The sequence below is a fragment of the Xenopus laevis genome, chromosome 6L, assembly GCF_017654675.1.
Source record: "Xenopus laevis strain J_2021 chromosome 6L, Xenopus_laevis_v10.1, whole genome shotgun sequence".
In the NCBI taxonomy this organism is placed as follows: Eukaryota; Metazoa; Chordata; class Amphibia; order Anura; family Pipidae; genus Xenopus; species Xenopus laevis.
In genome coordinates, this window is record NC_054381.1 from 91,614,997 (window position 1) to 91,628,133 (window position 13,137).

The 13,137-nt window shown below is 38.1% G+C and overlaps 1 protein-coding gene across 1 annotated transcript; it reads left to right on the forward strand.

Moving 5' to 3' along the window:
• Window positions 1–11,818: 11,818 nt before the first annotated feature.
• On the forward strand, window positions 11,819–12,853 carry LOC121394467. The gene is made up of 2 exons (XM_041565625.1): window positions 11,819–11,944; window positions 12,053–12,853. Exons 1-2 carry the CDS (start codon window positions 11,819–11,821, stop codon window positions 12,851–12,853), a joined length of 927 nt encoding a protein of 308 aa, XP_041421559.1.
• Window positions 12,854–13,137: the final 284 nt, after the last annotated feature.

The following is a 13,137-nucleotide window of genomic DNA, read 5'->3' on the forward strand; positions in this document are numbered from 1 at the left end:
AGAAATAAACTATGAGGACAGACAGGTGAGGTTGGGGTTGGTTTTCTATACAAAAGGTGCTTGCGAGGGGACATGATTACACTTACAGTACTTTAGAGGGCATTATAGACAGACAGCAGGGGGATCTTTTTTTTTTATAATTTTTTTTTTTTTAGCAGGGGGATCTTCTTTCCCATGAAGAGGATAATCGCACCAGAGGCCACCCCTTTAGACTAAAGGAACCAATCTTTCATTCCCTTCATTTTTCCTTAAAAAATAACAAAGCAGAGACAACCTGTTTAGAGAACTGAACTTTTATTTTAAGCGACAAAGGTGGCATTTCTCGATAAGGGCAGTTAGGGTGTGGAATATACTGCTGGGTGATGGACTTTCGTCTTTTTTCTAGGGGACCTGACATTGGATGGTAGGAGTCATAGTTCAAAACCAACAAAAGTCCGGGTAAATCCTGCCTAATTTCAGGATGATGGGAAAGAAAACCATCTGCAGTCTTGCCAATTCCATTCTGATGCTAATAGGACCAGTCCCCAGATCAACATTTTACAAAGAGAGTTTATATTAGGGGGTTATTTACTAAAATCCGAATTTATATCATAATGTTAATTAAAAAAGCTTTACCAAGCTCCCATGAAAAAAAAAAACTTGATTTAATTAATAAAAAACTTGATAAAATCAAGCAAAAACCCGAGTCGTACAAATATTTCAGGCTATTTTCCCAAATCGCTTGATTTTTTCGAGTTTTTGCCCAAAACCCCTGAAAAAGGTCAGATCTTCGGGGCTAAACCCAGTGCAGACCAAGATCACTTCAAATTGGGATAGGTACCATTCCCATTGACTTATACAGGACCCTGACAGGTCTGAGATGGAGGATTTTTGGGTTCTGGCTTTTTGCACCATTGGGATATAATAAATCTCAAAATATTCAAATTTTTTTCCACGACAAATGTGCTTGATTAGAAAAATTTTAGTTTAGTAAATAATCCCCTTAGTAAACTTTTATTTTCCTATTTGCTTAAAAGGATTTCAAGCTTTACTTAAAACTATTTAATATATGTGCCATTACAACCGCTTGAGGGAGAGAATTACATAAGTTCACGGTTCTCACTCTAAGAAAAACTTTTTCACACCGTACCAAGTCGGCATTACTGTACAATCTGATTGGATATTTCCTGTTTTACAAAGTAGAACAAAAAATGAAGCAATGTGAAAACAGCTCAGTTATGCGACCACAGGTGCAATGCTGAAACAAAAGGATTCAGCAAATTCCAAGTGAGCATACAGCACAATGTACAGGTGCACTCTTGTGAAAATGTTTTCATTTGGTACACAGATGTAATTATTTCAAGTATTTGGAGCTAAATTTAAAAACTTATGAAAGCAGTAATTATTATAAGTGAAAAGCCTTGTTTTATGCCTCCCCAGCAGGCCCGGACTGGAAATCTGTGGATTCTGGCAAATGTCAGAGGGGCTCATATAAAATGCCATAGACAGTCATTATTTATTGAGCTGGCGGGGGGCTGTTTAGGTCTCTGTGTACCTAAAATGCAAGGGCCAATTTTAAATATCATTCCAGACCTGCTCCCCAGTACCGTAACCAACTGCAATTCAGGTCTCGGACCCCTGCACTCACCTGGCAGATCCTATCCCACACAGTACAGTTGTTCCTGGTGACAGGGCAGTACATGTTCATACCATGGGTGTCTTCACATGCAGCTGCTGATCTGCAAACCCACCAAAGACCTCAATTACTTCAATTTGGTATAGGTGCCTCTCCCATTGACTTATACAGAACCTCGACAGGTCTGAGATGTCGGATTTTTTATTTGGGCTTTTTGCAGCATCGGGGTATAATAAATCTTGAAAAATCTTTTCGAAAAATATGAGTTTTGCCCCAAAAAGCCCAACCATAAATATTTGAGGTTTAATAAATAGTCCACTTAAGTTATAGAGATCCAAATTAAAGAAAGATTCCCTATCTGGAAAACCCTTGGTCCCGAGCATTCTGGATAACAGGTCCCATACTTGAATTATTTATTATTTCTATTTATAATGCTTCGGAACTGCATTGTTTGCATACCTCTTTATTTTTTCCAACATATGCTACTGTATGTACAACATGAACAGACTGCCATATTGCAGCACAGAAGGTCCTGCAGAAAACACCCAACTGCTACTGATTGAATATTTTTGCATTCTACACTTACTGTATGCATCTTGTACTGAGAAACCTCATTCAAAAACACAAAGCATAACAATTATGTAGCACGTTGTACTGCTAGAGCTCTTTGCTGAACCTTTGGTCAAGAGCACTATGATTGCTATATTTAATAAGGTCACTTTTTTGGTTATTCAGGGCATAGCTGTATAGTTACAGGTATTAGAAACTTAGATACAACAAAGCTGGTGGATTAATGAAGCAAGACCTATTTCATGATGATGCAATACATCTACTGTATTTTTCAAATGACTGTTAACGGATCCTTGCCCATCCTGAAAATTGCTCATAAAGTGTTCTTGTGCAGTGGTTGATGTAAAACAATCCATATAAAGGTTGTGCAGGCAGTCATTCCAAAGGGTTACCACTTTAAATGTGAACAATTAAGGCTGATACTTACCAGATTTGTTTATAAGCACTATTATTGGTTGAGATGTCATGTGCAGACTGCAAACAGCAAAGGTCTTTGGTGAAACAAAAATTCCACATGGTAAGACTGAATTATAGTTGCCTGTATCCAGGTGTATGGCATTTACTCCACTATTTATTAATTTTGTTACTCATATTTACTCAAAGTGATCTTAATATTGTGAAACAATGTGAGGTCATACTGTAGCCCATTCACACAATAAGACAACTATTCTTAGTACAACAATAGTATGTAAAGTGGGTTGCTGCCAGGGTTACTTTAATAACTGACCCCTGTTATTTTACTGTAGAAAATATATTTAATCTGGATAAGAATATTCACACTGGACCAAACCAAACTGTGTTTGCTGTTATTCTATGGCCTATGCCATAGCATAAACAACACCCCACACCTGCATTCGTAACAGCTAAAATAAGTTGGACAAAGAAGAAGAAGAAGAAAATGATACGACAGTGCAAATGCACAATGTGCCCTTCCTTGTGATGTTTATACAATGGAAGCAGGAACATATCAGTCTTTCACTAACCTTTGTTGCTTATAAAAACTGCACCTGTGTCTGTAATAATCTGTAATAAGAAAGCAGTCAGCACAATATTTAGACCATCCATACCAAACGGGGCAAGTAACCTGGTGGCCACATACCAATTGGACAATCAATGTGCAACGTTTCTAGACTACGGCACCAAAAAAACATTTTGAAATGAATATGCCTTTTGTATATTGGCATTTTTAAGTGGATCTAGCAGAAACATTTCAGTCTGCCAGTCTCAGCCCTTTTATGTAATTATCCATTATCCATGATGTGGTAAAGATTCACAAGGAAATCTCAGCTTGAATTTGCCCTTTTACACTTTTTACTCTGTAACCCTTGTTTGTTAAACTATTGTAAGACCCCTGTTTTTTTTATAAATAAATGTTAAGTGCTGACTTTCTGGCACTATATAAATAAATGATGATGATCATAACAACATCTAACTGTTCGAATTCGGCTCAGTGTACAACATGTCTTTAGAAATACAGGTATGGGACCTGTTATTCATAATGCTTGAGACCTGGGGTTTTTCAGATAATGCACCTTTCTATAAAATCTTGTAAACATCAAATAAAACCAACAGGCTTGTTTTGCTTTCAATAAGGATTAATTATACCATAGTTTCGATCAAGTACAAGGTACTGTTTTATTATTATCAAGGAAAAGGAAATCATTATTAAAAGTTTGAATTATTTGCATAACTTAAAGTCTATGGAAGATGGCCTTTCTGTAATTTTGTTTCCATTTGACAATTGCACTTGGACCCTCTGTGAAAAACAGGATTAAATGGTAGCTGTCACGGAAATGAACATTTTAATAACTTTCCAAATATAATCAGTTAAAAATTCTATACAGTTTCTGAATAATCAGTCCGTATCCCCTTCTCAGAAATCTTTCTTTCCCCATGCAGGAGTAAGTCTCACAAAGAGAGGGTATAATGGTGGGTAACTTAATCATTTCAGCAATGGTATCCCATGTTTTATGGATTATATTTAGAAAGTTACTTATTTCCATGAGATGACGTTTATATTAAATTTTCATTTTCTTCTTGGTTTGGCCCAAGACTGGCTGGACAATATGAACCCCTTTCTGGTTTCTAAATGAAGCAGGAATCATTTTTTAACCATTGCAGTGCTCAATGTATTACTTTTTATCACCTACCAGCAAAGTTCTCTGTATTCCCATTCCATTATAATTTTTGTTATATTGCCTAATATAGAATAACTGGCTGTGCAAAGCAATCATGCTATTATGAATATTATTTATATGAATAGTGATTCAGGCTATAACAAAAAGAAAGCTCACAGTATGGAACAATTAAAGAATATTGCTTTCACTTCCAGCCATAAAAATGTAGATGACTTACATTTGGGGTTTAAATCGCCAAGCACAAAGTATTATAAATATATTGTTTAGAGACTGATATAATGCTAGACACGTGTTGAAGTTTAATTACATGTATGCAGAGTAGTTATAGAAGTGGAATGTTTTACAGTCTTAATATTCTTTTATTGGTATATATAGTCATGAACATATTGTATCACTTATCTACATAGGAAACGTATTTAAAGGGGCAGTCATGTGGACAATGGGGTTTTTGAAACAATTTCCTTTATTTATTCTGATTTCCCAGTGCAGTCACATATAATGCTATAAATACCTGCTTTCGGTTGAGATGTAATGAGTAGCACCCAGCTGACAACCAGGAAAGTTAAAGGAAAATTCGGAGGCCTACTTAGATATTATTATTATTATTATTATTATTATTAATCTATCCACATGCATATGCTAAGTGCACACAAAGACTGCTTAGTTCTGATACTTTATTCCACAAGGCCTGTCGCATTTGCAGTTAAATTTGGAGCTGCCATCCTTTCCAAGCCCTGCATTTAAGCATGCTCTGAACACGTAGCAGCTGGTGTTAGTGAAGTAGCTATATAGAATATGGAGCACAATATGCATAGCAGCTGGTTGGTAAAGCAGTAAAATGAAGTAGTCACAGCAGGGCAGGTGTTTAATGTATTTCATTTGAACTTTCTTTTTTCAGACAGTTACGTTTGCAACTTATAAATCTGCCCAGAGGCGAATGGCCGTTGTACCCCATCATTGAATTACCACCTAATGATACACTTAGGATATCCTTATGTGTAGATTAATTAAATACAGAATCACAATTTTTGGGCTTTAGTTTCCATTGTTTTTCAGTACCCCCATGTAACAAACAAATCTTTTCATTCCAGCAGCATCCTGATCACCAGCACTGCTATGTCATAGATCAGTAAATAATACACCTTTTAGAGTACCGGTAGTTCTTAATGAATCAGCACAACTTTACTCCCCAGAACCTCCCTAGAATATATCATCAACATAACCACTGCCCCCAGCACAAACATGTAATTAATTGCTACTAATTCTTGCTGTATCCTATGAATGTTCCAAGCCCATCAGTCCCCTGTAATCAGCACAGTGCCACACTTTCAATGGACCCTTTTCCCTCGGAGTTGCAACTAAAAAAATTGACAATTTCAAAAATGTAGCATCTAAAAGCTGGCAAGGTAATGTAGAACTCAATAGGAAATTATTTTTTACATTTCAAGATATTTTTCAATTAGAGTTTATGAGATTTAACCGAAATTTCAAAATGAAGGGTCCAACATGATTGCACTGTATTTCAGTTGTTTTTTCACATTTTTAAGTAATCAAGCTTTTGAATTTCATGTCTTTTCTTAAAAAGCAAACATTTAAATTAGAAAAAAATGGAATTCTGCCCCATAGGTTCTATGGTTTTTCAATCTACACTAGTACATGACTCTCTGTATCGACTTTTCATGAGTCAGATGATCGAATTTGTAAAAACCCATGTGGAGACCATTGTACTAACTATCATTTGGTGACAGGCACCATTGCATTGGATCCTGCTGCTTTGCTGGTAACAAAGAAACCCAATTTTCTGCTAGTTTCTCACCACCATAGCAGATGCTCTACTCTTTACCCCAAGCCTGTTGCTAATTAAACAGTGCCTAATCCATTTAGATCTCTTCTCCAATTTAATGGTATGGCCTTGCTGGTATATTTCTACATAACATTTACTGCCACTGATGTCCATGAGCAAGTATTTATCTGACAAATATCAAATATTAGCACAATTGGCTAAATGGATTCTTAAATGAGAACTAAACCCTAAAGTTAAAAAACCCCTACCCTACAGAGACCTCCCTCCCTCCTCCCCCCCCAGCCTGTTTGATTCTGTCTAGCGGAATTCATGGGCGCCATCTTCAGCTGCTTCAGTAATCTTCAGATTGCTGCCGTGAACTCCGCTGGACAGAATCTGCACGGAGGGATAAATTAAAGAGTTAGTGGCATTTGCCTGGGGGAACAACTAGGCTGGGGGGAGGAGAGAGAGGGGTCTATGTAGGGTAGGGTTTTTTTTTAACTTTAGGGTTGAATCCTCCTTTAAAGGACCCTGGGGCTTATTTTTAAAATTCACGCAGGGCAGAATTGTTCGCACAGTGAACATATTTACCCTGCTCATGGTTATATTTATAAAGCTGGATAAGAGTAGTGCATTTAATGTGCAAACAGAATTGCAGATTTTTATTTGCTCTGCGAATGTCCATAAGAGCTTTTCAAATATGGCATTATCGCAAATTGCCAATATTTCTGCATTTCAGTTACACCACAACTTTGGTGGCTGAGAAAATATTCACAAACCAGTTTTGCAAATTATGAATTTAATAAACTGTCATCACTAATTTCGTTAGCAACAACCTCGCACAGTGGCTGCACTCATGAAAACAGCCGTCTAATTTGCGAATATTTGTGCGAAATGCAAATTTGCAAATAACAGAAAGACAGGCACAGCAGTGCAATATTTCAGCCTTCAGGAAAAAAAACATGGGCAATACAGCCATTTGCAAATGAACACGCCCTGCGCAAACTTTATAAATGACCCCCCACAGACTTTTTCCAAGCACTGATGTTGTGACGGGCAAAACAGCTGTGCTAACTGTGAAGATTCTTTAATAACCCATTTTGAGGAGTCCTTATTTTCTCCTTCTCAGCCCATCTTTGCTTTATACACAAGTGCAGGAGACAGTTTTGGATCTGCTCCTACTATATACTTTTTTTCTAGCTCAAGCCTGAACAAGTTAATAACTTTTTACATCTAGACAAGCATGGCAATGCATTCTGAGTTGGTTTAGATCCTCCTTCCCTTTACAAAATCAAATTAATTTTTTTTGTCCATTGTTCCTCGAACTGTGATAATATTAGCAATCCAGGGGCCTTTTAAAAAGTAAACAATTTCATTAAAAGAAAGTTACAAGTCCATAAATTAGAAAAGGGAACTCAGAGGCAATGAAAGATGTAAGGTACATTTGTAACATGTAGGTAAAAAATTGTATAATTACACTCCAGAGCCAAATGCTTTGTGTTATCTCTGAAAGCAAACCTTGCTGATATAGTATTACTGGTGTAGCTTAAGGTGAGGCACAGATAAAGAATATATTGCATACATAGGGGTGTGGGACAAAGAATCTTAATTTCAGGTGCCAATTCACTTAAAACAATATCTACCTATAAAATAATTATACCGTAGTTACTGCTGGGAAAGTAGGCAACATAGGAATGAAGTATATGTGTTGGTTACCCTGTACAGGAGTACATCATGGTCATTCCATAACTTCCTTAATTCTAGCAGTGCTAAAAAGATGGCTCCTTATGTCCTAATTCATTAGATATTGATGAATTAGAACATACCTTAGTATTTGTATTGATATTTTTCTGATGCCCAATAATTACATCTTTACCAACAGCTCTTAATAAACAAAAGCAATTCTGCAACATACATGTGTTTGTAATGTAAATTACACTATAACAACTGGACCTCAGAACTTATTTCCTTGTTTTGTGATGAAAAGCCATGTCATTTCCCTTCCCGTCCTAATTTACATATGCAAATTAGGATTTGGTTCAGAAAGGCACAAGGATTCAGCCAAATCCTACTGAAAAAGGTTGAATCCTGGATTAGTGCAACCCTAATAATAATGCATAACTGCAATGCACAAGCTTCAATCCACATTAATATACAATAATTCTAGAACATTATCATTATGCTAGCAGTTGGTTTAAACATTAGTGATTTATAAAGACAGACATCTCCTGCCTGGCACCTTTTTGTTTCACTGTCCATGCTCTTAATTCTGTAAAGAATACAAATGCTTGAAAATAAATCTTAAATACAATGCCATCTTGAATTACCCTGCCTTGTGTCTTACCCAGTGAAAAGGAGATTAGAGAGTCACATTATTTCTAAGAATCACTAACAGCCCTGGGGAACAAACACAAATCTAATGGTCTTAATCATGCCATTTTGAAGATATTTTCCCAGATTGCTTGGGGCCACACTAGTATACAATAACATGGTGGAATTTAACACCTATAAAAAGAAATCGGTGTTGTATAAACTTATCATACCAAATAAACATTTGATTGTACTCAGCAATAGGTTTACATTCTTGTCCTAGTAATGAACACAAGTATGTTTCATAATGTGTTTGCCTCGCCCAGTATTGGGTTGCAAGAAAACTAGGGTTGGCATAGTTTATGGGATTTATTAAGAAAAAAGTATGTTAAATATATTCTTTTCATAGCCATGTACGATTGAAGATGACTAAATAGTTGAATATGACGATAAATTGGTGACGCCTATCAGTGTTTCTAAAATCCATTAATACATTAGCTTGAACTGTATTTCCTTACCATTTGATGACAAGCAGATACAGCCAGTTTAATCTACTGAATTACAAAGAAGGTTTGCACCATTTTAAATAATGGATGTTCAGCTGTATCTAAAGTAGTGATGGGCGAATTAATTAGCCAGGCATGGATCCGCGGTGGCGAATTTATTTGGAAAAATATTTGCAAAATTATTCGGACGCCCATTGACTTTAATGCATTTGGACAAAATAGTTGTGCGTATAAAAATTGGCGATCGCATCAAAATTGTCATGTGTCAAAATAATTCTGATGCCCATTTACTTGCGTTTTGCGAATTTTTCGCATTTTGCAAATTTTCTCACTGTTTCGCTAATTTTTCAGCAAAGCTAAATGGGACAGATTCGCCCATCACTAATCTCAAGCACTTCATCTGTTTTTAGTGCTAGTTTATAACAGAAAAATGTAAGGGGCTGATTCACTAAGGGTCGAATATCGACGGTTAACCCTCGATATTCGACTAGGAACTAAAATCCTTCGACTTCGAATATCGAAGTCGAAGGATTTAGCGCAGATAGAACGGTCGAAGGATTATTCCTTCGATCGAATGATTAAATCCTTCGAATCGAACGATTCGAAGGATTTAAATCCAACGATCGAAGGAATATCCTTCGATCAAAAAAAGTTAGCCAAGCCTATGGGGACCTTCCCCATAGGCTAACATTGACTTTGGTAGCTTTTAGATGCCGAACTAGGGAGTCGAAGTTTTTTTTAAAGAGACAGTACTTCGATTATCGAATGGTCGAATAGTCGAACGATTTTTACTTCGAATCCTTCGATTCGAAGTCGTAATCGAAGGTCGAAGTAGCCCATTCGATGGTCGAAGTAGCCCAAAAAAAACGTTGAAATTCGAAGTTTTTTTACTTCGAATCCTTCACTCGAAGTTAGTGAATCGGCCCCCAAGTAATTAATCAAGTTAATTGCAAATTTGTTTTTATCCTCTCCATACTTTCCTTTTTTTTCCGTTAATTGCCTCTCTTGCTACCTGACACCATTAAACAAGGGCTTATCTGGATACACTTCAACAGGAAATTCTTCAGACAAAATTATGCAAATTCAAAAGAGACACCAGGGACTACAAAAGAGGAAAGGTATACACATAGAAGGAATAGAAGGAAGCAAGACTCAACGGATAAGAAAACCAAGTGAAATGGTAGCATTAGAGCCATCTTCCTCACAGCATTCATCAGATTCTGTCTGTTGGTCGCATATGGAATGCAAGTCGTCTTGCTCCTGTTAGGAATGACTTTGGAGAAGCTCCATTTGATGTGAAAGTTACTGTTGTGTAATGCCTGCATGAGCCTGGTAATAAAGCACTGTTATACTCTACTCATACTCGGCTACCCAAAACATAACAGGTGGCAGACACAAGTTGTTGAAATTTTTTAATTATCTTTATGAATATAGTAATATAAAATTCCCTTTGGAATTTCACCCCACAAACATTCACTTTTTTGATGTAAGTATACACTATACTGAAAAAGTTTACAGCCTCTGTTTATACAAAACCTACCGATCGTAACAATTCCTTGCATCCCATAAGTTTCCATGCCCCTGGACTTTTCAAAGGCTTACCTAGAAGTAAATAAATGAGAGTTAGGAAGCAAAGAACCTAGCCTGGTTAAGGTAAGATGAGCTACCAAAAAACCCTTCACGTGCAAGAAATGTCATCTGAAAATAGAAGGTATTTACATGCCTCGTGCCATATATATATATATATATATATATATATATATATATATATATATATATATAGACATTCACAAAGTACCTGCACTCCTTCCTTGTTGGTCAAAAGTGGGTGCTTGGTCAATCAAAGTATACAATGTTCAAGGCCCTAATGTGGGCCGAAACGTTGGACACTTGAGTGATGTTGAAATAAACCTTTTTTTGGATTGAAGATTTGGAGTGCTGGTCCACTTTGAACATTATATATATATATATATATATATATATATATATATATATATATATATATATATATATTGTGACAAGCTGGCGGCTTGACCACGTAACTTTTAGGGGATTAGTCAATGGTGAGCAGGCAGCATAGGAGGAAGGAGCAGAAAGACAGGGACACACAGCTTCTTCAAGGAAAACAGAGGTTTATTTTCCAACTTTACACAAACACAGTATTGTCCACAGACACAGGGGTGACCATTTTATCATTCAAAACAAATAATAAAATAAAAACCTAGCCCATTGGGCACTACCTTCATACCTTGAAGCAGTCCCTGACTAGGCTGGGCCCCTTGTGGACTACCAGCAAACAAAACAATTGTTGTGGCTCACCCCTGTACTCACAGTCTTGGAGTGAACCTTTTAGCCTCCTGGCTTTTCTTCAATGTCCCACACAGACAACGACTTGGCTGTGTCTAAGAGCCAAGTTGTTGTCTGTTTTGAATGATAAAATGGTCACCCCTGTGTCTGTGGACAATACTGTGTTTGTGTAAAGTTGGAAAATAAACCTCTGTTTTCCTTGAAGAAGCTGTGTGTCCCTGTCTTTCTGCTCCTTCCTCCTATGCTGCCTGCTCACCATTGACTAATCCCCCTAAAAGTTACGTGGTCAAGCCGCCAGCTTGTCACATATGGTGTTTCGGATGCGGGCAAAATAAGGAGCAATTAAAAAGACATACACCTGTTTAAAGGGCTGATGAGCCTAAGAGACTTTACCTTTAAGCCAGTGATGAATATGGCAAATTGTGCTGCTAATCCCTATTCTTCAGCTGTTCAGCAGGAGGCTGTGAGGGCTGTGTTAAAGAAACAGGAACAGCAAGGTGGCGACTGGTGGATGCAGTTCCACAACGATTGGGAGAGAGTCCGCACAGCGAGTGTGGTAAAGACACCGGAAGCGAGAGAAACTTCGCGGATGGTAAAGGAGAGCGCTGCGGCTAGATGCATGCCAGGTGAGCGTTCCAAAGTGCTGCAGGACCTGAGAGAGTGGCAGCAAAAGTTCAGTGTTACGGTTCCGCAACAGCTGCAAATGTGGGCGAAAGTAAGGCCAGTAGCTGAGTCCGTAGCTGGTGTTGGTGAGTTGCCAGGAGCAAAGGAGGCTCCTACAAAGTCTTCAGTGAAAGAGACTAATATTTTCTGTGTACCACAGAGAGAGCTGTACAGACAGGATGTCTTAACGTTACAGCAGAGTAAAGTGAGACAGATGAAGAGGGATGACCCAAGCCACATGGAGGAGCCATGCTGGAGATGCCACAGAGTTGGTGAGTGTGTCCCGACCTGTCCAGTGTTAAAGCGGCTAGAAGTGCGAGAGGCTTCACAAGTGCCAGGAGAGTCTACTGCGTCTGGATTCAAAGTCCAGTCTGGCATATTTGGCCAGAATTCATCCCCAGCGGTTCCACACCGGAGGCCCTACTACAGGAATGGTGAGACTATTCTTAAAGGGGTGGTGGAAAGGGAACAGCAGGCTGGTGGGTTGAAAGACTGTGACTCTTTATTTACAGGCAAGGTCCGGAGAGACATTGTTCAGGGAACAGACTTTCCCTTAGTTCGGGACTCATTATACAACAATGAAGTATTGCATGTGGGGCAATCAAACCAGTTGGGTAATGTTTATCCTATGCAAAATGTCATGTTTAATTTTGCTGAAAAATGTCCCGAGGTAAAATGTGAAAGTATGACTGTGGGGTGTGAGGTAACACCCATAGAGAAAAGTGTAGGGGTGACCCCTAAATTTAATGTTCCCCTAGAGCCTGTGAAGGAGGTTATTCACAGTGGGAAACATGCGGAAGCAGAAAGTGAGTGTGTGCAACACAATATGAGTGAAAATTGTGTTGGTAATTCAGATGGAGGGTATCTTAAAGGTGAAGTAAACCTTAAGCCCTGCCCCATGTATAACGTGCAAGAGTGGGTGTGCAAGTTTGAGGCTGTGTGCAAAACAGAGTGCACATAATGTTTTGGCCCAGGTCACATAACGGATAGTTGCCCCTTTAAACAGTGTGACGCTGCAAGGGTGAAGCTAAAGGAGGCATTTGACCTATACTTGAAAAGTAAAGACTTGCGTGAGAAGAGTGATTCAGGTGGGGATTCCCAGACCACCTACAGTGAACCCTTAGAGACAGAGGGTTGTGTTAAACTCAGTGAATGTGTGTTGAGTGGCAATCAAACTGAGTGTGTTGTGAAAAATGAGTACATAGTGGCCAATGATGGTAAGCCACATGGTGTGAGTGTAGAGGA